Here is a 23,941-nt window from a genome sequence, read left to right on the forward strand (position 1 = left end):
TTGGTTTTTTTTTTTTTTTTTTTTTTCGTTTTCTGACACGTGTAGCCATTTCAGAATCTGATGTTTTTCAACGTGAGCTTTTGCTTGTGGCTCTTAAACTTGCTTGGGCGACTGAATTGTTTTGTTTCCTCTTAGCGAAGGGTAGAAACAAAATAGTCGTAGATGGTTGATGGTAATGTTTGATGATACAATGAAACAATCTCCCAGTCGCTAAAGAAGACGATCCGAAATTTGGGTTGTCATTCACATGTTTCTCCAGCATTAGTGCTTCTCTGACCACAAAATAAGCTGGATTGTGTACTGGCAAAATATTATCGTACAAAGGAAAAGCAAAATTACCTTGAACTTATGTGTCTTGAATGCAAAAGAGCGTCTTTCAGAAGGGAGAAGTGGGGATGTAGAGCTGAAGAATGGAGTGAAATTGTGCCTCTCTCTCACTGAGACATTAAGATGTATAATTTACATTGTGCCCTGTTAGTCCTCCCTTTTCCACTCGAGTGTGGTGAAGAGTACCATGCTTGAGGGTGCCTTTGAAAGATTGCAGTCACTGCCACGGCATGTTCTGTGAAAGATTGCAGTCACTGCCATGGCATCATCTGTTCAGACTGATGTTTGAGAAGTAGCTCCTGCAGAGTCTCATTTTGGAAAGCGTCAGCTTTCATGCTGATAAACATGCTGCAAAATTTACTGATGTAAAAAATCAAATTGTTTGAATTGCTTGCAGCTTTCTGGATGATTTTTTTCAGCCTTTGATTTTTAAATTTCATTATAATACCCAGTTCTTTACATAAAGATACTGTTGGCTTTTTAAGCATCATCTTCTATAGCATTGTCTAAAAACAAAGAAAATTATTTTGTATTACAGTTGTAATGTAAGGTTCTTGCAGGCAAAAATAAAGAGTTTGAAATACTTAATGACATTTAATGGCTGTATGTGTCTTAGTGGCTCAGTGTATCCTGTGTGCCTGTAGTATATACCCAAACTTTCCTGGTTTGTGGGGGTTTTTTTTATTTTTATGTATTTATACTTATTTTTTCTTAATCCATTTTTATTTTTTCCCTTCTCCATTTTTTTCAATTTAGGGAACAGCTTGCATGTATTTCAAACGTTTTTACCTCAATAACTCAGTGATGGAGCATCATCCTCGGATAATGATGTGAGTTATCAACACTTCTTGAGTTACTCTATCAAATGGAATATTAGAGGTATGATCTTTATATTTGTAAAGTCCTGAAAAAAGAACAAGAAAGAAAATCAAAGAGCTTAAGTAGGAGTAAAGACAAAATATGGTCAGTTTCACTGTATTTTTGCTGTATTTGGAACATATGGATGAATGGATGCTGCATATGTCAATTGTTTGCTTTTTTGTTTTTTCCCTCCTCAAGGCTAACATGCACATTTTTGGCCTGCAAAGTAGATGAATTTAATGTATCCAGTGCACAGTTTGTTGGTAACCTTCGAGAAAGTCCTCTTGGACAGGAAAAAGCTCTTGAACAAATACTGGAATATGAACTGCTACTTATTCAGCAACTGAACTTCCATCTCATCATCCACAATCCATACAGGCCATTTGAGGGATTTCTAATTGATATTAAGGTAATACTCTCTTATAAGCTTATGCTCTGTGTAGTAAAGTAATACAAGTCTGTCATGCATTATCTTGAAAAACTTTATTTCCTTTTGTGCCTGTGATTTAAAAGATCTAATTTCTATAGTGATAGACAGATACCTGAAAGACAGTTTTTTTACTTGTGGTCTTTAAGTTATTTAGGATGTTCTTGGAATAAAGATCTGGTCTGCTACTTTTCAGCTTTATAAAATACTGTTGAATTGTGTGTTCTGAGCTTATGAACAGGAATGACAAACAGGTGCCTTTTTTTCTAAATCATTACTTTTTAGACTCGCTATCCAGTGCTGGAAAATCCTGAAGTTTTAAGGAAAACAGCTGATGACTTCCTTAACCGAGTGGCTCTGACAGATGCATATCTGCTCTTTACTCCCTCACAGATTGCTCTCACTGCCATATTATCTAGTGGCTCAAAAGCAGGGATTAATATGGAAAGGTAGTTATTTTCTTATATGCGTGATTTAAACAATCTGTTTGCTTCTTGTTTTGCTCTAGACATTCTTAACTACTAGAATTGTGTATTTACTGATTGCTAGCACTTGTCTGTTCTTTATGTTTTAGAATGGCAGTGGTACTGTTCATTTTCACAAATAGGTTATGAAAGCAGTTGCTGTCTGGTTTTTATATTCCTTTGGAAGAAGTTAAAAAAAACTGATGACTTTGCCTTAATTAGTATAGCATAGGATTTTCAGACTCAGTTTGAGGGTTACACAGGGAAGAAAGTGGAAATATGGTAGAAACTGAGATCAACTGAAATTACGCTGAACTGATAGCTAATGGATGTTACAGTGTGAAGCAATGTCCTGTCTTAGCTATCCCACTTCCTCCCAGGTGTAGTAATAGCTTCCCCCTTCCCCTCTCCCTGCCTCCTGCTGAGAGCTGTCCATCAATCTCAGAAGGTCAGCAAGGCCTCGTCTGATAGGTGAAGTTCAAAAGATGCCTCTCAGCCCTGGGGACAATTGGGCCATCCAAGTGTCATTTGTCCCCTGAGCCTCCCCCCCTCCTGCCTGGTTGGTAGCTCACCTACCCCTTCCCCTCCCCCTCTCCCTGAGCTTAAAAAGACACAGGACCCTGCGGTCGGGATTCGGTTGGAGCTGTCACAACATTCAGAGGCCTGCGTGCCCAGGAATAAACTCTGGATTATGACCCCCTAGCCGGATCCGTCTCCTTTTCCTCTTTGCCTCGCCTAAAGCTTCTCCATCAGAGGTCAAGCCTGAGTTCCTGTTGCCTGGACTTGTTCCAAGTGCCTAGCTGCAACATACAACTAACCAAAGGTATCTCTGAGGTGAAACACCACAGCTGCCGCCTTTGGTCAAGCAGTGAGGGCCAGACAAGCCCAGGCACGTTCCACCCAGTAATATTGGGAAATGGGCATGCTGTAACATCCTGTGTTCGGCTGCTGCAACTGTTCAGTTTCCATGGATATGCACCAGGAGTAAGGTGTTGCTTTAAATCAATCTTTTCTTTCCCTTTTGTGTTGTTGCCACTGGTGTTTGCAGGGGTACTATCAAACACTGATACTTTTGCTGAAATGTGTAGTTTGTTTGGTTTAGTTCTCTTACGGACAAAACATGTGCTTTTCGTCAGATGAACGGGTGAAGTGGTTGCTGTAAGGAGATGTACCTGACATGTTTTAATATCATGCCACTACCTGAGCATTTTGCATCTGGAGTGTAACACCTGTTCTAAATCCAAAACGTTCTTTTAAAATAAAATCTTCCATCTGTTCTAAATGTATCTCAAATCTCTCTAGTTCTAAAATAAGGAATGTTGGGAGTATTCCTTATAGGATTCACTGTCTTCTGAGAATTGTGTAAAAACATTCAGGTGCTTACTTTACCTTGAAACTTGATCTCATTCTTAGATCTATGTTCTGTACTGCTCATGCCAAAATGCAGAAAACTGTGCTTGCAAAAAGAATGAAAATAATTTGTAGATAATGTGTGATTCAAGGTGTCTGAACTTTGTTGGCACATTCAGGAAGAATTCAAGTCTTTTTTATCTGTCTGCACCATACAGTTGTTATAACCTTGTCATTTACTGTTTGGTGTGAGTTTTTGCTGCCAGACATGAGAGAAGCTGATGGTCCGTGGATCTGTGGTCAGGTGCAGCTCTAGAGGTGGTACAGAACACGTGGGAATTGGAAAACCTGTTGCTCTCATGGGGGAAGGGATAAAGAACTCCTTGGTTGTTGTGGGTGTTGGTGAGGACAATTGCTCATGTCCGTTTTATCCAGGCAGTCTGCATTAGTGTTCTTACTAAGAGAAGTTTGATCTCATTGGAAAGAGGAAGGGACCCATATGCTCATGCAAGACAGTATTTAGTGACAGCTTTGAGCTGCCAAAAGAAGCAAGCCTGTCTTGCATGCTCTGCTGTTGCTCAGTCTGAAAACCACTGTAGTGGTTGCTTGTCCTGTGGGCGTTCTGTACAATAGCATGATGTTGTCATAAGGTCATAAACTTAATTTGACTTAGCTCTCTGAGGCTTAGAAATACTTAATTTGGCAATATTATTTCTTCATGACTGGTGGAATATTTTTGTTGCCTTCTTAGTGACAGATTATCTTTTTTATCACTTTATAGCACTTAAGTAAACAAAGCATTCTTACTCATCTAATTATAAAGCTCTGGGAGATGTTAATTAAAAATAATACACTTTTTACTAACTTACAAATGATTGCCATAAATTATTATGACACTTCAAAAATTTATTCTTCAATGTCTCTTTGCAGCTATTTATCAGAAAGTCTTATGCTGAAAGAGGATAGATCAACCTTATCCAGATTACTAGATGAAATGAAATGTAAGTAAACGTTGGAAAATTATATTAAAGAATATTTCAAAATGAGGAAAAACTATCTTTTTCCAAATTACAAAAGCTTTAGATAGAAGGGTCTGCTTCAAATGGTTCTCTTCACCTTAAGGCATGCATAAGTAAACTGCAGACAGTAGAATGAGCTACCCAGCATGTGGATGGAAGAGGAAAAACGACAAAATGACAAAATGAACAAATAAATTAAACAAATTAATACAAACAAATTAAATACATTAACGGGCAGAGGACCTGCCTGATGCTTTCAGAACATAAGTGCTAGAGTCAGTTAAGTGCTAGCAGCTGATTCAGAAGTGAGAAATCTATTTTGAGAACTAGATAATGGTATCTGTAGGACAGAACTAAATTGCTTTTTAAGTCACCATATCTTAAACATTACAGCTTCAGGCAAAGCCTGCATGTAATAACTACTAGTACCAGATAAAGGGCTAATGTGATGTGCCAGTATTTATACTGCACATCTGTTTTGTAGCTATAAGATGTTTCAGAAGATGCTTAGTTTCACTAGTGTGAGAAATATCTTTGTGTGTGTGTGTATATTTTACAAATATTAAGAATGCTACCATGGTTTAGCTAAGCTAAAAGGAAGTGTAGTACACTGATTATTACCTTTGATTTAAATGAAAAGGCTGTTATATGAAATTCCCAGTAAGTAATCAGTTACTGAATGCATTAAGCTAATGCATGCACTTCAAATGGGAGTGGTGGCAGTGAAACTAGGCTGGCTGACATGAGCAGGGAATGCACCATACAAGTAACCAGGGTCTACAAATTCAATTTACCTTTAATTTATAAAATTTAAGATGTCCTTTACTTTCTGGTCTTCTAACAAATCAGGTCTTCAAACTTTAGTGGCTGAGATGGAAGGGAATGCTGGGATCACTTACTCTTCACTTCAGTTTTTGTGGATGGTAGCTTTAGCCCAAGGGTAGCTCTTCCATAAACATAAGATGGTTGGAAGGAAATTTTTCAAACATTTGTAAATTACTTCTACAGAGTACTGGTGGTAGAGAAAAAAAAAACTTGTAAATTTAATTTGCATTATTAGAAAGACTGGAACTGGTATTTTTTTAGGACAGCAAGTACAGTGTTGATTGCAAAAAATACCTGTATATTTTGAAGCTTGTTAGCAGAGTAATGTGAACTGTGCCTTAAGGAAATCCAGAGTCGGTGATGCTGGATACTTGTTTCAGTGTAGTTACAATGAGGAAGGGAAGGATGAACTGTTGGCTCAAGCCTGACTATGACATAAGCAATACTCAGCCACACTGGAGACTAGATAGGGTTGTGTGATTCACAAGGGGGATGGGTTGACCCCAGCTTGATGCCAGGTGACCACCAAAGTTGCCAAGTGACCTCCAAAGACCCTATCACTGACCTCCCTAGCTGGGCAGGGGAGAGAAAAAAAATAGCAAGTTCATGGGCTAAGATAAGAGCAGGGAGAGAGGTCACTTACAGTTACTATCATGGGCAAAACAGACACAACTGGGGGAAATTAATTAATCACCAATCAAATCAGAGTAGGGTAATGAGAAGTGAAAACCGAATCTTAAAAATACCTTTCCCCCACCCCTCCCTTCTTCCTGGATTCAATTTCACTCCTGAATTCTCTCCCTCCAGTGCAGGGGGACTAGTCAGGGTAGCGTGTTTCTGTTGCTCCTTCCTCCTCACATTCTTCCCCATTGCAGTGTGGAGTCCCTCCCACAGAGACAGTCATCTACAAATTTTTACAATGAGTCCTTCGCACATGCTACAGTTCTTCATTAACTGGTCTAATGTGGGTCCATTACATGGGATGCAGCCCTTCAGAAATAGGCTGCTTCAGTGCCAGTCTCCCATGGGGTCACAAGTCTTGCCAGCAAACATTCTGTAGTGTAGGTTTCTCTTCCCTACATAGTATTCCCAAGGGGTCACAGCCTCCTTCAGGCACATCTACCTGCTCCAAAGTTGCCACCTCTACAGGCTGCAGGTGCAGCTGCATACTCCACACTCCTGTTGACCTCCATGCAGGGACACAGCTGCTTCACCATGGTCTGCACCAGGGGAATCTGTTTCTGTGCCTGGAGCACTTCCTTCCTTATGTTTGTCCCTGACCCTGGTAGATGTAGGGTGTAGATGTTCTCGTATATTCTCATTCCTCTTTCCAGCAGCCATTAGTGTTGCATTGGCTTTTGGATTTTGCCCTTTAAATGTGTTATCACAGATGTACATCCACTGTCACTTAATAGGCTTGGCCTTAGCCAGTGCTGGATACATCCTGGAACCATCTGGCGTTGCCTCTGTTGTGCATGGGGGGAGCCTCTAGCAGTGTCTCAAAGAAGCCACTCCTATAGGTCCCCCACTGCCAACATCTTGCCATGCAGACCCAACACAACAAGGCAGAGCAGAAATTATCTGTGTGCTTACAGCTGTGTTGTTGTCATTTTAGGCATGAAAAATCTCATTAAAAAATATGAACTGCCAAGGCCTGAAGAGGTTGCTGCTCTAAAACAGAAATTAGAGAAGTGTCACAGCTTGGACCTCTCATTTAATACAAACCCGTAAGTATATCTGGGATGTGTTAAACTTTGGCCTTTTTTATTGGCATATGAACATTAATATTTTCTTACCCATGTGAGTGATGGAAAATGAAAACCCTTAAATGTGCACACAGTGTTTGCCTGCTTGCTATATCTACTGGAAACTGAGGTCAGTGACTCAAAGTAGTGCTTTCAGTAATACATTAACAGGTTCTTTTGTGCGGATCTGCATGGCAAGCTGATTATTTTGTAAAACAAAACCTGGAATACTGGGTGGCTTCTAAGGTGTGACCACTTGATGTTGTATGTGATGAGAACTAAGGGCTTTAAAATCAGGCAATTAAAACAAGAATGCTGTAAAGGCTTAATGTTTTCTTAAGAATTATGTGGATGGCAAAGGACTGCACCCTGAACTTCCAGCAAACTGCATGCTGAGGTTTTGGTTTTTTTTTAATGAAACAGGTATGTTCATATTGTAATCCTGGGGTCAAATAATGAGGGTCTTAACTTATAAAAATACCTAAGCATTTCACTTTTCTTCTGGGTTAGGAAGAAGAGGAAAGGTTATGAAGATGATGAATATGTCACAAAGAAATGTAAAATGGATGAGGTTAGTAAACCTATTGTACAAGTTTTTCCTGTTTTTTTTCATCCTTAATGCCAAGACAAAAGTGACACAGCTACTGAGATAAATTTATGCGTCTGTATTATAATTTTATTTGTTGTTCAGACTGAACCTTTTTCAGCTTTTTTTTTTCACTTTAAATGAGCCAGATTTCATACCTGACTGCACTTGAAGTGTTCTTGAACACCCCCTCTTTTGTGGAAAGGGGAATGAACATGCAGACCATGCTTCCTACTGTTTATTGTGCTTTGGAAGTTTTTATTTACTTTATTTGGTTTCTTGCTCAAAGCAGTGTAGAGTGTTGGACTAAATGTATGTCAATTTGTTAACAAGGCTGCGTGAATTACAGATGGGTTGCTAGTACTTTGCGTTATAAGACCAAGTATAACTAAGATGGAGATAAACTGACAAGAGTGACTCAACAACTACAAACAGTATTAAGGTTGTCCTTCACATCTGGGATGAACACCTTCCAGAGGTTTTGTTTGGACAATGGACAGGAGAGAGTCCATGCTGGCAGTGGTGTAGAACCCTTTTTAAGTGGACTCATTTTGATACTAAAGATGTTGCATACTGATAGTCTGAGACACTAAGTATGGCATTTAGAAAAACATGCTAACATCTAAAGAGGGTCACCTACCAAAATGTGAAGATAAAAGACAAGATTTGTGTCTTGCTATTAGAGATTATCATAGTAGGTTCATGCTATACTGTCAAATTAGACTCCAAAACATTATTAAGACAAGATTATAATAAAATTGGCATTGAAGGTATATGCTAACAAGATGGGGGACCTTGAACTTATAATTTTATTGCTGCAAAAATTTTTAATAAGTTTTCATTCCAAATGCCAGTCTTCAAAAGTATACTAAAACTGGCAACTCCATAAAGCAGGCACTTGGAAAACTGTTCACTTTATGACAGAGTGACTTAGAACTAACAGCGCCATATGAGTGTTGGAGGTTTCACTTGTTCCCTGCCCCAGTTTAATTTATATTAGTTACTCTGCTATGGTCTGAGGCAGTTTTGATTTTGGATCTTCTTTTTAATTTATATCTGTAATTATTTCCTAAATGAGTAACCCGATAGGATATTCACATAGCCTACAGCACTTCATGATTTTACAGTTCCAAAGGTCCTGAAACCCACAGTTTTTTATTAGTGATGTATCTGAACTGGGTTTCTACTTGTGTATTTTTTGCTGAGTAATAACTACATGAAAGAGCAGATCTCAGCTGGCCAGGACATTAAGGAGAAAGTGTGCTTAGCTTTTTGAAAGCTTACAGTGTGTGCAAACTGCTCATATCTTAACAATGGCTTCATTAATCCTGTAGTTAGCTGATAATCTACAAAGCCATGAAAAGCACAGGACATCACTAGAAGGTGCAGTATGAGCTATTTTGGAAATCTCTACAGTTATCCAACATAAAGCTCATGCTTCTTTATCCCAGGTGCTGAAAAGTGTCTAACATGACTGTGTCCATGACTGTAAGCATAGGTATGGATAACTAGCTTTAGGGTTAAAGGCCTGAATTGCCCCAAGTTAAAATACTTTTTTAGTCTTCTGTTCATGGAATTTCTCTGTAAGTTCTTAAATCCAGCCCATAAGCACCACACCACCACACACAAATGTCGCTCAAGGTGCTGTGTTTTTTCCTTCTATTAGGAAGAGTGGACTGATGATGATCTTGTGGATTCAGCATTACTTTGAAGGAAGATGCGCTCCTACCACCCTCTGGTGTCAGGTGTGACTGCCTGCCACAGGTTCCTTATTATGTGTCATAAGGTCTTTGTGCTGTTAGTTCTTACCTTGGCAGTAAAGCTTTTCACTTTCCTAAAAGAAAAAGTTGTGGTTTAATTAAACCCTCATCCATTACAGGTCCAACACGACCAAGATTTGCTTCAAGAAATCTGGCCCTTGTTTTTGGTTCAGAAACAGTTTGATGTGGCTGTAGTGTAGTGTTATGAGCACCAGTTGATTTATTTTCTTTTCATATACCCAGTTAAGAGTTCTACAATACAAACACATACATGCAGCTTTGGGTGTTCCCCAGTTTCATTGTCTTTGCTGCATTTTGTGTGTAACAGGTAAATTAGGTAGGCAGCTCTGTCTTCCAGTTTGTATTTTTACCATGTTATATTGCCTGTACCAAAGCAACCAAATCTAGAAAAGAATCCCTTTTACACACTCTGTTAAAAGTTTTAAGTAGGACACACTGAAAGGTAAATTACTTACTTGTCTGAGATGCAGTTTAACATAGACTTGACATGGTTATGGAACAATCTAAGAAAAGACTTCTCTAGAAACAAGGTGTTGCAAACACATGTATTGTCACTATGGAAGAGCATCACATGTGTCTGCTCAGTGCCATACATACGATATTTGGGAGCTTTCACCTTCAAGAAGCTGTTCCAGCTGGAGACCAGGGCAACACAGCAAGAGCCACTTTAGTATTACAGCAAAGGTGCAAAAGCAAAGTCTCTCTGATTTTATGTGACAGTGATTTGGCAGTTCTGATAGATAGGAAAAACACTCCAGGTGTTGTAAAGATTTGCAACAGTGCTTGTATGTTAAAATTATTTATGTAGTTATCTCATTAATCTTGTCAGTGAATCCTTTTATTCCCTATTATTATATCACTGCCTAGAACATAACACACAGTGATGATGAAATACCCTTTAAATCAACAGCACATTTTATTTCTCAATTTTTTTAACAGTTTATGGCACTGCAGTGGGCAGGAACACCTTCCACTAGACAAGGTTGCTCCAAGCCTCATCCAACGTCACCTTCAACACTTCTAGGGACTGAGGCATCCCTGGCTTCTCTGGCACTCTGCCAGTACCTCACCCCACTCACAGAGAAGAATTTCTTTTTATTAAATCTCAACCTACGTAAGGAGTTTCAACATGTACTTTCTCACCCAAAGATGTACAAATTAAGGCATTAGGACAAGGTAATGCTGTCTGAGGACTCATGCTCAAAAAGTGACACATTGTAAACACTGCAAAGTATGCCACCAGTGCAGACACTAAAAAATTTCCACAGTAGCCATGAAGCCAGTTTTCATGGAGTTAGAAATATGCAGCTTGATTTATTTTAAAAACTTACTTTTCACTTATAAAAATATTTATGCTAGACTTACAGTACAAAAAAGACCAAACAATACCTATTTTATAAAATGGTTTAATGAATGCATGCATGTCTGATATAATGATCAATAAATTTACTGAATTCAAATTATTTACTGTTGTAAACGTTTTACAAAAGCATTGTGATTTATCTGGATATACAGTTCTTGATGGAAGAACTATTCAGACTGAATCAGTGGCACATGAAAAAAGTAAAGCTGACAAGACCCATTCTGCATATTCTCTTTCAACATCACTCCAGCAAGAGAAACAGCATGGTATAAAACATGTACAGTAAAGGTTGTTCCTACCATAACATCAAATTCTGGAAACTGTAAATACAAGTTAAAAGTGGTTGAAACAGTCAAAAGTCATAATTATTGTAACCAGTCAGAAATTACAGTAAGAAATGTTATCCAGTTAGTTATAGGTGGTTGTCAGAACAACACCTTTCTTCTCATGTCAGTTGATAATTCTTTTCCAATCAGACAGCAAAAACTTTGGCAATCAGAGGTGCTGAAAATTTCTAAGTCCTAGACGCAGTCACAGCATTTTCTCTGTGGAAGGTCAACTGTATACCAAGGCTCAGAAGTTGTGAAATTTCATTGTTTCCAAGTGGAAAAAAAAAGTGCATATGTCCTGCACAGATAGCTTAAAAAAAGCTGCTGGTACAATCATTCACCAACAGGATCTTTGTTTTCGTTTTGCATAGTTCACGCATCACTGGGAATGTGACAGGGTGTGCTATTTTTGGCAAGAGCAAGAAGGAAGTGATACTGGTGGGAGTTGCCATGTTGGGCATGCTGGATCCATGCAGAATTCAGGTAGAGAGCTGCTACCTGATGTTGTTAGACACCGAATACTGATTTTGTTTTTGTTGTAGCAGTTCAGTAATGGCCAAAAGCTTCTTAAGAACATGCTGTAAAAAAGAGTGAGTCAGTAAAACTACATGTTAGCTACTGAAGACAGAAAAGGCCTGCCGGAGCAGCATTTTCAGCATCAGCCTATCAGACCTGCAACTTGAAGTTTAAGTATATTACTAAAAAGAGAAAATGTCTGATTCCCTAGCCAATAAGGGTAGTCATAAAACAATGTTATGGACTTTGCCTGTCCTCCCATGGATGTTCTTGCTTCTTTGTGGTTAACAGGAAGGCAGAGGAAGTGTACAGCTAACACAACACATTATTAAAATTTGCCAGCAGTTTTCCAAGCATACAAGTGTACTGGCAAACTAGTAAGTAGAAATGAGGTATTAATAGAAAGCTAAAGAAAGTGAATTTGGTTCTCAACTGAAAAAAAATCCAGATCTGAAAACTAAGACTGAGAGAGTCTGTCAGGAGACAGTAATTTTGTGGGTTTAAGGCTTCCTCCAGAAACTTAAAAAAACACCCAAAGCTAGTTGGTTTTGTTGCACGGAGGAACAAAACTATGGATTAAGTATTTCCTTCACAGCTAATAACCCCCTGGTGAAATACAACATCATACTGCTACACAAATACCACAAAAGAATCCGTCAGTATTGAGGAGTAATTCGGGACTCAGCACCCACTACTTTGATTTGTGTTAACTCACCTGCATCACCCCTCGCTCGTTGCTGAGTGTCCGGAGCTCATCTGAGTGTGCCACACAGATCTCATGCAAAGCTGCCAGGTCACGGGAGAGGTCAGTTCGAGAGTGCTCTGCAGTGTCTGGAAGCTCAGGAACATTCTTCAACAAAGTAAAAGACAGCAGATTTAGGGTGCCAAGTCCAACTTTGGTCTTTCCTGCTAAACCTCCAGTCCATCCTTCTATTATTAATTATCTGTTTATTTTCTTCTCTTCACAGGCATGTGTTTTGTGAGGATACTGCAATTTGTAATGCTAGGAGGATTCTTACTACAATATCTGGTATTGCTCTACCTTTGAGCTCACCAGAAACCTACAGCATTTTGAGACTCAAACCCTCTAAATGAAGGGAGAATCCATCCATTAGGAGCTTTTTAAAATCTAAATGAGAGAAAAGCAACAAAATTCAGCAAAATCTGCTCTTAAACATGACCTAACTCCTGTTATAGCAATCACACCCACAAAATAGTCACGTTTCATAAGAACAGAATGACAGCATTTCACTTTCAAACTACAATACGTAGAATCCACACAGTGAAGCTTTTGCCAGTGCTAACTGAAATTCAACCTATTTTTTAAAGAAAAATTACTTTCAGTCTCTGATTAAAACCATGTGACAAGTTATATATAAAAACTTCTAGTTTAAAAGCATGATTGTGAAAGGTTTACATTTTTGCCCAATATTTCTAATTTCATAGCTTTAGAATCTATTTCAGCTTCTCACATTTACATAGGCACTAATTAGTAAAATCTTATGCAGATAATTGATGGTTTTAATTCCATATGACAGACCAGCAATTTTTAAATAAGTATTAAAAAATATACTCACATAAAAGCATTCAAAATTATGTGGCAGCTGATGCATTACTGAGCTAGTTAATAAGAGGTGTAAAAAAATTTAATTTTTTTAATTACAATTCTGCTATGTAACTTCAGCAAATATTTTTTTAACCACTTACTCCAAGCTCATCCAAGAACATGATCATGCGATGTTTGTTGCTCTTGATGAATGGATTTACCCCTTCCATATATGGCTCCTAATAATTTTTAAAAGTATTCATTAACAAAATCATATTCAAGGTAAATTGTCACATCTGAGATGAACACAATGCAGTCAGGCAAATGACACTGCAAAACGAATAGGTAAATAAAAATAATAATAATATCTTTTTTTCAAGTATATTTCTAATGTCTAGTGTGCTGGCAGTCAAAAGACTACAGAATTTGGTTTTCTTGTATTCAAAAGATAGCCTGTAATTCAGAATTCTTCTTACACATGCATACAGACAGAAATTTGCATCAAGGTGAGTGTCTCTAAATACCTGCTTGCAGTGAATAGATGCTCTGTGTTCAGAGGTATCATCAGGAACAAGTGCTTTCTTTCCTGTTTTGTCATTAACTCTTACATTCCAAGTTCTGTGTGTCAGAGAAACAGCCTTCTCACATCAGCCTGAAGTCATGTTAATTATGCTTAAGTCAGCAGATGTACTTTTAGCAACGTTTCAGCCTGGAAACTGAGACCAGTCACCGCTGGCATTCTCTTAGTGTTTTAATAGAAACTTCACTGAAAGCTTGGGCTTATTAATGCAGTAAGTACACCTGACTTACAGTTTTCATTTTGTCTAGCAGTATGATAGTATAAACAGGACAGCTTTGAAGTGCTCTACCACAGAAAACATCAATCTAACAAGTGATAAACGCACATCAAGGTAAAGGAAGAGGAAGTCATAGGTTCTGCATGAGAAAATAGCAACAAATTTTTTACATGTGTTGAACAGGAACATATGAATGGTGGACTGGAAGCACAGTTCTCTGTAGGTTGTTCTCTGTATGTAAAATTATATTCACCTTAGCTCCAAATTCAACCAGATTTGCTAAATTCTGCACAGACTTGGCGACCAGCGTCAATGTTCTTGCAGCAGTGGGGGAAGGAGATCAAATGAAAATAAATTCTTTTCCCATTCATATTTTTATTGATTTTTTAAATATAAAACAACTGCATGTGAAAGATATCACCTGGTAAAGTAAAATATATTGCTTTTGTAACGTCCAAAAGCCATGTTAATCTGATAATCTTATTTTCTGTAATAGTAGCACAGACCAAGAAGGCAAAATAAATGTTACTAAGAGTTAGGTGAAATGATAACCATTTGCTCAAAACTTGAGTTTTGTTGAAACTTGTTAAAACATTTACCTTTGAAATGAAAAAAAAAAAAGGAAGTTTACATTTTTCTTATCTGCTTAAACCCACATCCCACATAAGTGGGCACTGACAAGCTACTGGCAGCAGGAAAACAAAGTGAATGTTACATGCAATCTTAACCTGTATTTCCATGAAACTCCAGTCTGTAATGACTGTGACTATAAACACTTCACATTAACCACTGAAGTCAGAATTTTTCCAACAAGTGATGTTACCAAGAAAATTACTTTTCTCTCCAGTTAAGGTAAATGGCCTGGTTGAAAACATTCCACTGACAGGGTTTTAGGGTCTGTAAGTTTCCCTTAACAGCAGTCCAGAATACTAGCTGGAGGTAACTCAGCAGGATTGTAATGGACAAGCTCAAAAGGCATTACTCAAATTTTTTAAGTAGTTCTTTACACCTGCAGTCACAGGGCAACCCAAGTTAGGAGGGTAACTAACTTGCAAACCACCCAAAGATAATAAAATGCCAAAGAAATTATCACTTGTTCCAGGCCATGTTTCTCAAATGCTTTCTCCAAAGCGTGTACAGAAATGATTACTCTGTGAGAGAAACAAACTTTGTTTGACACAGTCCTTCTCATTTAGTAGTTTAAAGACTGATGATAAGAAAACAAGCCACACTGTCTTAAAAACTGTCTTTGAATAACGAAAAAAGCTCTTCTGAACCAGATTTTTTTATTTTCTCCTATATTTCCTATTTTTCAGCCTTTCTGAAGGCCATCCCTTTTTCATCTTTAAGATTCTATATCTAAGATCTACTGTATTTAATGGCTGGAAGCCATCTAAGCAGGACATTCAAATTATTCAAGAAAAGTTTTCTAGTTGCACATATGTATGTATTCCAAGCTCTGTAGACACACAAACCAATTTTATAAATCTTGTACATTTCAGAAATAACACTGCATTCAGCTATTAACTCTGTATTGAAAGTGATGTGTGAAGTTCCCATAGTTACATTTTTCACAGTGCTAAAATATATTAAACATTGCTAGACTTGACTCAAAATTTTATTATTAAATATCACAGTAGATGTTTTTTTGGACTTTAAATTATACTGGGGATATCTGCAATCAAGCCTTTGAGGGTGAAAAGTCTATACCCTAAGAAGTTAGCCAAATGATGTGGATAACTTCACTTGAAACACAGCATTCAAAAAAACTTCCTATTTTGCTGCATTAGATACTACAGTGATTTCATGTCTCCTGCTGCATAAAGTATAGATTTGATCTGAAGCACATAGTCACCTGAGATGATATTAAACATCCTTGGATTCAGGATAGCAGGACAAATCAGTCGAAGAAAAACAAAGCCACTGAAATGAAATGAAATTGTATTTTGTTCAAAACCATTAGAAAATACAAGTAAAATTGTGTAGTCTTTCAGGAATAAAGATAATGTGGGATCTTGTTGAGACAAACACCAAGAAACTAGCCTGTGCTATGTAAAAATATAAATCAAGATCATCATGCTACAATTCTACGAACAGCAATGAAATCTCAAAGAGGAGGCACATTGATTTCCCAATAAAGGTGACTGAACTGTTTAATCATGTAGGAGGAAATTAACTGCCAAGTAATTATGAAGCCAATCCCTGACCATGCTTGTCTCAAAAAGAAGCCACCCTTGGTCTCTGACCTCCCAAAGATTTCTCCACTGTCTGCTACTGCATCCATCTCACAGCCAGCCACTTCTCCAAGCCACTCTAAGCTGGAAAACAGGAGTGGATGAGCAAAAAGATCTCTCCTGGCAGAACACACCTTTAGGTCAGCTTCAGCTGATCCATTATCCTGATCTACACTTCAGTAGAAAAATGAGGGATCTGCTGCTTGCCACCATCAAAGAATTGCTGCCATTTTAAAAGCTGGAAAAAGAGTGCTCTGTTCTAACTGCAGAACTAGGAATTCATTCAGCAGAAACCCAGAACAGGTTTCAGCAGCATGAGAAAAATCTATTTTCCTGTTAATACCAGAAGTAAAAATCACCACTCACGTTAACCTCAACTTCAGCTAATTGTTTATAATGAAGTGACATACAGACCAATTAAATCAATCTAAAATATCTGTAATTTTATCCTTGGACACCACCAGCAGGCTGGGTTTCACCACAGCAATACTAGAGCCTGACTTGTAATGAAAAGAGGAAGGGAACTTTGCCCGTTGTAAAGTACACAGTTAGTCCACATTTCTTTAAAGAGACAAATATGGTGAGGTTGATGCACCTTCTGTAAGTCCAAGATAGCTAGTATGTTCTGTTATACATGTATCTTATTTCTAAGAAATAAAAGTTATGGGCTGGTAAGAAAACAGTTCTTGGCCAGAGGTTAAGCTAAAATAATTTTTATGGTGGAATTCAAAGCTACAAGTCAGTAATTAATTTTGAAGTCTTGGCACATATACCTGTCACTCTTTTAAAAGTGCCCAAAATTGAAGGCCAACAAGGTACACATCTAGCAGAGACCCTGCTGATAGGGAAGATCTGATATTCCTTACCTTTGTCAACCTGCCTAAATTAGGAATGAGCAAATATCTATAATGGAGTTTTAAACCAGAGAGAAATGGTATCACATTATGACTGATACAATAGAGAAGAGATACCCTGATATCAAAAACTGTCCATCTGGCTCTGAATATTGAATCATTCGTAAACCAAAAATAGCACAATGGAAGGTAATAAACATCACTGAAGGTTGTGAAACTGCACTCCAAAGAGAAATCTCTAGTATCCACTTGTGAAAATGGAACACCACAAAAGCAAATGCAAAAATATTTTTAGCATCCAGTGGAGACTACTGGGAAAACTGAAAGTGAGCTGTGTGTTCACTAAGGAAAGTCACATGGTCCTCTTTGGAGCTGGGGAGGAACAGCCAGAGATTGGAGCTCGGGAGGAACAGCTAGAGATAGGGAATTTACTTCTGACCTTCACAGCCCTCCAGCAGCTTAGCGCCTCAGAGTAAAAGAAGCTCTCAAGTAGGAGCAGTCTCCATTTGAAGGCAATGCCGCTTCACAGTATGAAACACATAAGGCTTCTGGTGTCAAAATGATAAATACAAGCCAAATACTCTGAAAGATCCCTCCATGGGAGATTAACCTCTGCTAACCATACAACTGCCTGACACCAAAAAAAGAAAAGCTGAGGCTCCGATACCCTTAAAATCCCTGCCACGTTTAGGAAAAAAGTGTCAAGACCACAGCTTTGTCAAAGGTTTTTGTTTGACCTGCCCTGGCAATGAACAGAGTTAGAGTTAGTTTTGTATTGTGCTGGTTTAATAATGTAGACTGGAGTTTTGGTGGCTGGTGTGAGTTCAGAAGAGCCAGGTTCTGTAACCTCCAGCAGCATTTTCAGAGGAGCTCCAGAATATTTCAACATGATTGGGCTGTAGTACTGTAAATTCAAAGTTAAAACCATTAGGTAAAGCTATACTGACCTCTATACTATATCATTTTATTTTGGCAAGGCTCTAAGAACAAGACCAAGACTCCAGCAAACTCAGTCTTTAACTGGGACATTGTGCTTCATCATCACAAATACCTTAAACACTGCAGTAACCTGTGTAAGTTCATACAGTTTTGTCACTGAAAGAAACATAGATAAGCATACTGAAGTATGTCTCCAACAAGGCTTCAAAGAAATATTTCCAAAATAAGGTTGACAAGTAACTTACCTAACAACCCTGGTTCTCATGGTAGTATTAGCTGGCCATTTGTTTTGAACAGACTTCTGTAGGCACCCATAAATATACCTCAATGTCCTGCAGAAATAGTAGCCAATTACTCCTTCCATTAAACTTACAGAATTAAAAAAGCTGGTCGGAAAGGGCCTAGACCAAGCTTCTACTTGATGCAGAGCTATTATCAACTTTATATTAATAACTTAGACAAATCTTTAAATTATAAATTAACTGTTAGTTAAAGTTAACAAATTTATAAGAATTCTATTTTAAAAGTTGTTTTAAAAAGTAAATTTATAAATTACAAGGAAAATCTATTCTGTGATCATTCAGATGTGCATAGATGTTTTGTAACTGTTTACTTAAGTAGTATTCCCTTTTTGAAAAAAGACCACTTTGATGGTTGATTTTTCTTTTTGTTTCTCTCTTAACTAAACAAAAGCTTTTCTTTCCATACATGACATACAGTGAAAAAAGAAAGTTAAGCACCACAGCAATAGTTCTCTCCCATAAAAAAAAATAAAAGGACATTTGTGGTGTATTTCAGAAAATGCTGATCACTGCCTCATGTATTTAAAAGGACTGCAGTTTTCAATGCTAACCTTGCCAGCACTAACACAAAAGAAAATTCCATGCTACTCCAATGACTCAAAATTGAGGGTTTCATATACTTTAAAAGCTAATGACACTATGAAAGGAAACTCTGTATTATCCACTTTATATTAGATGATTCAAATCTGAGGTGTGAAAACGAGTTACTTTATCAATTAAAAGAAGTGGGGGAGAAATAGCCTCTGCATTTCCCTAGCAGAGAAAAAGAGGCACAGAATGGTATCACTAATATGTTGTTAATAATTCCATCTCTTTCTCACAGGAGGAAGACTAACAAATGGATATCACTGTCTGCTAACTACCACTGTCTTCTACCTTTTCGTAAAAATATGAGATTAATTATTTTATTACTATTTTGTCCCTGATCTCAAGTCTTGTAGCTTCTCCTTTAAGAGAAAACCAAATGTGCCAGCCAGAGGCTTTTGTAAAACACTATTAATTGCCAGAAGTGTTACTTTCCCCTGTCAATTTTTCTCTGTTTCTATACAGCAACATTAAGATAAATCAGTAAGAACATAATTTTAATGTACAATGTTATTCATGGAAACACAAATTTTCATATATAAATCTGAACAGAAAAGTGCAAACTTACGGGGGCAGTATCTCTGCAGCCATGAATATCTTCTCCACCAATTCTGAAAGTATACTGAGCAGATGTGCCAAATTAGTGTTTACATCTTCATTTTTTTCTAACTTCGAGGGATTTAACTAAAACAGAAAAAGAATATGTTTATTCTTGTATCTAGAACTACATATATATATATATATATAGTTTCTGAATATTACACACTGAGTACTGCTTCAAAGCAAATGAAATATTCTGCAGTCCTACAAGTCTCTTACAGAAATCAATCATGTTTCAGTAAGTTGTCAGGGAATGCGAAGCAACAGTTTTAAGTTGTAATATATATATGTGGCTTTTATCAGCCTGGATATTCACCATTTTTTCATCTGAGTGACTTTTTGTCTCTCTCAATCCAAATTTCCGATGACTCCCATCTTTTCCACAATGAAGTTAAAGTGAAACACAGGAGTTAGGAGGGTCATTTTAAAAAGAGTTTCGGGATCAGTAACAAACATTTTATATGGAATTTTACAATTAAAACAGAAGTTCAGATCTTGATTTCTACACTATCTTGAGTTCAACAAGAGTTACCTAGATTAGGACATTCATTAACAGATGCAGAATGCCTGCTAAATAATTAAAAGAAATTTTGATTATAAAACTTAGTAAGTTCTACTATGAATAAGGTTTGAAGCCAAAATCCAGGAAAAAAATATAAAAACATCTCTTAATTCAGTTCCTGTATTTCTGATGTAAAAATGTCTAGTTCTAAAAAAAATTATTAAATGTCTCTCCAACTAATATTTAATGTAAATACAACAGTTAATAACTAGTGGATTATTGTGTCAACAAACCAAAATGTTTAAAAACACAGTTTAAGGTATCACCTCACAGGACTGCTTGCTCTCCATGATCTTTAGTATGGAGTCTTTCAGCGCATGATGAACAAAACTTGTTGCTGTGGCTTTCATATACTGTTCCATAAGTGTGCTTGCTAAAGTGGTGGCACGGAACAAGGTAGTAGCTTCATCTGAAAAAAGAAATTGGAAAGAGAAAAACTGAAAAAAGGTGACATGAAAAAGAGAGGAAGAACATGATTACTCTTTGACATAAGCTGCAACTAAAGGAGGAGAAAAAAAAGATAGCACCCAAACCCTTTCCTCCCTACCTGACCAGAATTCTAGTAAACTTTTGTGGGATTTAGTGCAGTACCTTCCATACTTATCTCCCTGTCATTTAGTGTTCTTAACAACAAGGACTCAAGCTTTTCATGAAGAAAAATCTTCAGTAAAATGCCAGCCAACAGTGTTCTATCCTGTCCACAAACATGTGATAAGGCATAGACTACATGAAGTTCTTTCTGGAGTATAAGCTGAAAGAAAAACAAATTTAAAATATTCAGAAACTTCTTACATATAACAGTTTTGGAAAAATATATCTATATATATATATAGCTGTCATTTAAAAATATTATTTGATTTACAGCAACCAGTGTTTCTGAGATCCCTCTCAGCTACTGAAAAGTATTAGTTTTGACAGATAAACTAGATAAATGGATGGTTAAACTTAAGTTCATACCTCTTTAAACTCATTGTATTCTTCTTCTGGCATGATCTTCTCCATGGAATATCGCGCTCGAACACGCAAAGATCCTGGCTCAATACCCTTTAATGGTACATAGGAACTGAGCTGAAACCACTCATCTGTTGCATGTCCTTTTTGTAATCGGCTTAATTGGCAACGCATGAACACTTAAAGGAAAAAAAAGCATTGTTCAGATACGTTATCTCCACCAAAATAAAGGCTACTATTAAATAAAAAATGGTTTTATTTTTAACATATAATCTTATTTCAGGAAAAAAATACCAGCAAGAGTAAACAAAAATTTTTTATCAATATATGAATGGATTCATTCTCTCTTCAATGGCTTAACAGTGCCCTGTAAACTGAAGAAAAAATATATGGCAATCTGTAAAGAATGTATACATATAAATTCAAAAATGCCACATGAATATTGAGATGGCTTTCCTTGTAACACCCAAGTAAGTAGGATGCAAATCCAGGTAGCAGAAACTAAAATACAGGTTAAATCTTTAGAGTTCACTACTCCCTTTCCAGCCTTGCACTGACACCATGATCAGGATCTGCTCCTGTTTATGACTGAGTGCTCCTATAGTATTCCCAAACACTGACATATGTATTACTTTTATAATAACTCTAGTCTAAGTAACAGTTTATGCGTATTAGGTTAAAAAAAGTGTTCCCAAGCACTTGCTGACCAGACAATGAAAGTCAGCTTAAGAATAGCCAAATCATTAACTGGTGATGATGCTACACTAAAATTGCCAAGCAATGACCTGCACTGCAGCTGAAGTCTGGTGCAGCAGCTGGGAGGGAACACAGGCCCATCAAGAGCAGGAACATGCTCCCTAGTGGAGGGGTTTTCCACAAAGAAAGGGCCAGGCACTTTCAGAGGTAACAATGTGCCTCTGAAACACTCACCATGCTCCAAGAGGACTCCACAAGTAGTTTTACATTTAGCCTACCAGTCTGCCCCTCTCAGTCAAACACCTTCTCTTTCCATAAGAAAGGTATTTGCTTTTACTTTCCGCACATAAAAAACCAAAAAAGTCCATAAAACCAAGAGCTTATTTTTTTTATATTTCTGCAAAGCCAGTACACCAATCTGCCTTGCAGAAATTGTCCACAGTTCCAGCAGATTTCTCATTGTCCCAGTGTTGCAATACATAGCAGGATAATATTTAATACTGGCACAGAAGCAGATTATATTTATAATGCCTCATTCAGGACAATCCTGCTGCCTATTTCATATCCTTTGGAGCTGATGAACTAATAAAAGTTAATGCATTTATATCAGTCAGCATTGAAAACAATCCATCACCACCTGCTACTTATCACCAGTGTGGATGGAATGTTATTAGACTACATAATAAATTCACTTTCTTAGCATACTTTTCCCGGGCATCAAAGCTCAGTATCCACAACTAAGCAATGTGCTCTTCTTCATATTTGCTTGCACATATAAAGCACATGTACCACAGTGAGAAGAATGGTGAGTGAACTACTAGAATAAACTGATGATTTAATTTTTCCCTGTGGTTATTGTAGCGCTTCATTGCTATAATATAAATAATATGACTTGACTTTGATTTTAAAAAAATCATACCACATATCTGTACAAGGACTGCAGAATAGTTATCATAATTTATATTAAATTACTTTGAAGTAGTAAGACATTTTTCCTGTTTATAATGTTACATTGAATTGGTAGGCTCCTTTCAGTAAGAGATTTCTACTCAACATGAATTAATTTGAAATTAACCACCATAGTACAAAACCAAACCAGAATCTCTAGTCCAACACCTTATGGTATTGTCCTTTGAGACCTACTAATTCAACTGTCAATAGTAACAGACGAAAGTCTACTAATAAATTCTAGGACTTTGGATTTTTCAAGCCATATTATATATTTATTTGATTAAGTCCTTAAGTAATTTACAGCTAGAGAAACAGAGAAAAAATGTTAATATAATTGATGCAATTGATGCTGAACTGTTTTGTATAATTTCTGACTATGTGGAATGCTTAAAAACCTCCAAAGTAACTACGGAACATTCATAATGGACAAACTTCAATGTAAAGACCTGAAAACTAAGGAAATATTTTAAAATACTGAAAAGGTAGCCTTCATTCATGTGTTACTTTGATATTTAGGTTTTGTGTGTTACAATGAAAGAACAAAGCAGTGAATCCAACAATTACATTTTGGACCTTTAATCTGCATTACATGGAAGGAAAAGCAAGCAGAAAAGGTGAGTTAACCCAATTAATAACTGGCAAGATGAATAGCATCAGCTGTACAGGACTGCCACTTCATAGCATTCCACAGGTAACATCTGTGGCTGAAAAGGAAAGGAAAGATGGTTGGTTAAGGAAAGGAACCAGTTATCTTGCTTGTGAAGAGTTACAAGTTCATTCTGGCAGTGCAACACAATGTATGTCAGAGAAAATGTGGTTTAACTCATTTTACCCCATACTTCATAGGGCTCAGGATGTAAGTAGAGGTGTATGTTCATTCAAGTTGACTTAGTGTAATCTTTATATCAAAATGAAAGAGTTATGCTGGATTATGTTTATGCTGTAAGAGTGCAGATAACTGCAGTAAAGGAATTCAGCCAATCCTGCCCCTCACCTAGAACAGGAAGCCTTCTATCACCTGAATGCACAAAACTAACAGCATTTTCTTAGTCTGGACAGAAAGGAGGAAACTACAAAAATACTTTCAAAGAAACTACTGAAGCATCCCTCTCAAGAACTACCCTTTTAAGATTCTTTTCCTAACCAAGGCTTAGATAGGTAATCAGTTTTCCAGGTCAAATTAATTCAAGAATAAGTTCACAACTGCATTTATAGCTCCTTAGTCTATCAGAGAGAATGTATCTTTATTCCTCCTTCCATGCAGAAACTTTTCTAGTGAGAGAAGGAGAAAGAGATCTGAAATTGAATGAGGTTCTGCAAGACCATGCAAA

General features: G+C 37.2%; 2 protein-coding genes across 2 annotated transcripts in view; one reads left to right on the forward strand and one right to left on the reverse strand.

Annotated features, from left to right (window-relative positions):
- The window catches only part of CCNH (cyclin H), a 10,007-nt gene extending 557 nt beyond the window's left edge, over positions 1-9,450 (forward strand). The window contains 7 exon segments of the mRNA XM_005430256.2: positions 972-1,157; positions 1,387-1,597; positions 1,901-2,064; positions 4,360-4,430; positions 6,889-7,000; positions 7,529-7,589; positions 9,271-9,450. Of these exon segments, the coding sequence (XP_005430313.1) occupies positions 972-1,157; positions 1,387-1,597; positions 1,901-2,064; positions 4,360-4,430; positions 6,889-7,000; positions 7,529-7,589; positions 9,271-9,315 (850 nt within the window). The 3' untranslated portion in view covers positions 9,316-9,450.
- A 1,325-nt stretch (positions 9,451-10,775) lies between these two features.
- The window catches only part of LOC102035204 (ras GTPase-activating protein 1), a 45,818-nt gene continuing 32,652 nt past the window's right edge, over positions 10,776-23,941 (reverse strand). The window contains exons 17-26 of the mRNA XM_031064648.1: positions 20,970-21,142; positions 20,604-20,763; positions 20,279-20,421; positions 19,419-19,534; positions 18,209-18,295; positions 15,790-15,859; positions 14,190-14,276; positions 13,301-13,378; positions 12,309-12,443; positions 10,776-11,655 (exon numbers count right to left, since the gene is read on the reverse strand). Coding sequence (XP_030920508.1) covers positions 11,572-11,655; positions 12,309-12,443; positions 13,301-13,378; positions 14,190-14,276; positions 15,790-15,859; positions 18,209-18,295; positions 19,419-19,534; positions 20,279-20,421; positions 20,604-20,763; positions 20,970-21,142 — 1,133 coding nt within the window. The 3' untranslated portion in view covers positions 10,776-11,571. The remainder of the gene's footprint in view (positions 11,656-12,308; positions 12,444-13,300; positions 13,379-14,189; positions 14,277-15,789; positions 15,860-18,208; positions 18,296-19,418; positions 19,535-20,278; positions 20,422-20,603; positions 20,764-20,969; positions 21,143-23,941) is intronic.

This window comes from Geospiza fortis, unplaced genomic scaffold (assembly GCF_000277835.1).
Source record: "Geospiza fortis unplaced genomic scaffold, GeoFor_1.0 scaffold339, whole genome shotgun sequence".
Classification (NCBI taxonomy): Eukaryota; Metazoa; Chordata; class Aves; order Passeriformes; family Thraupidae; genus Geospiza; species Geospiza fortis.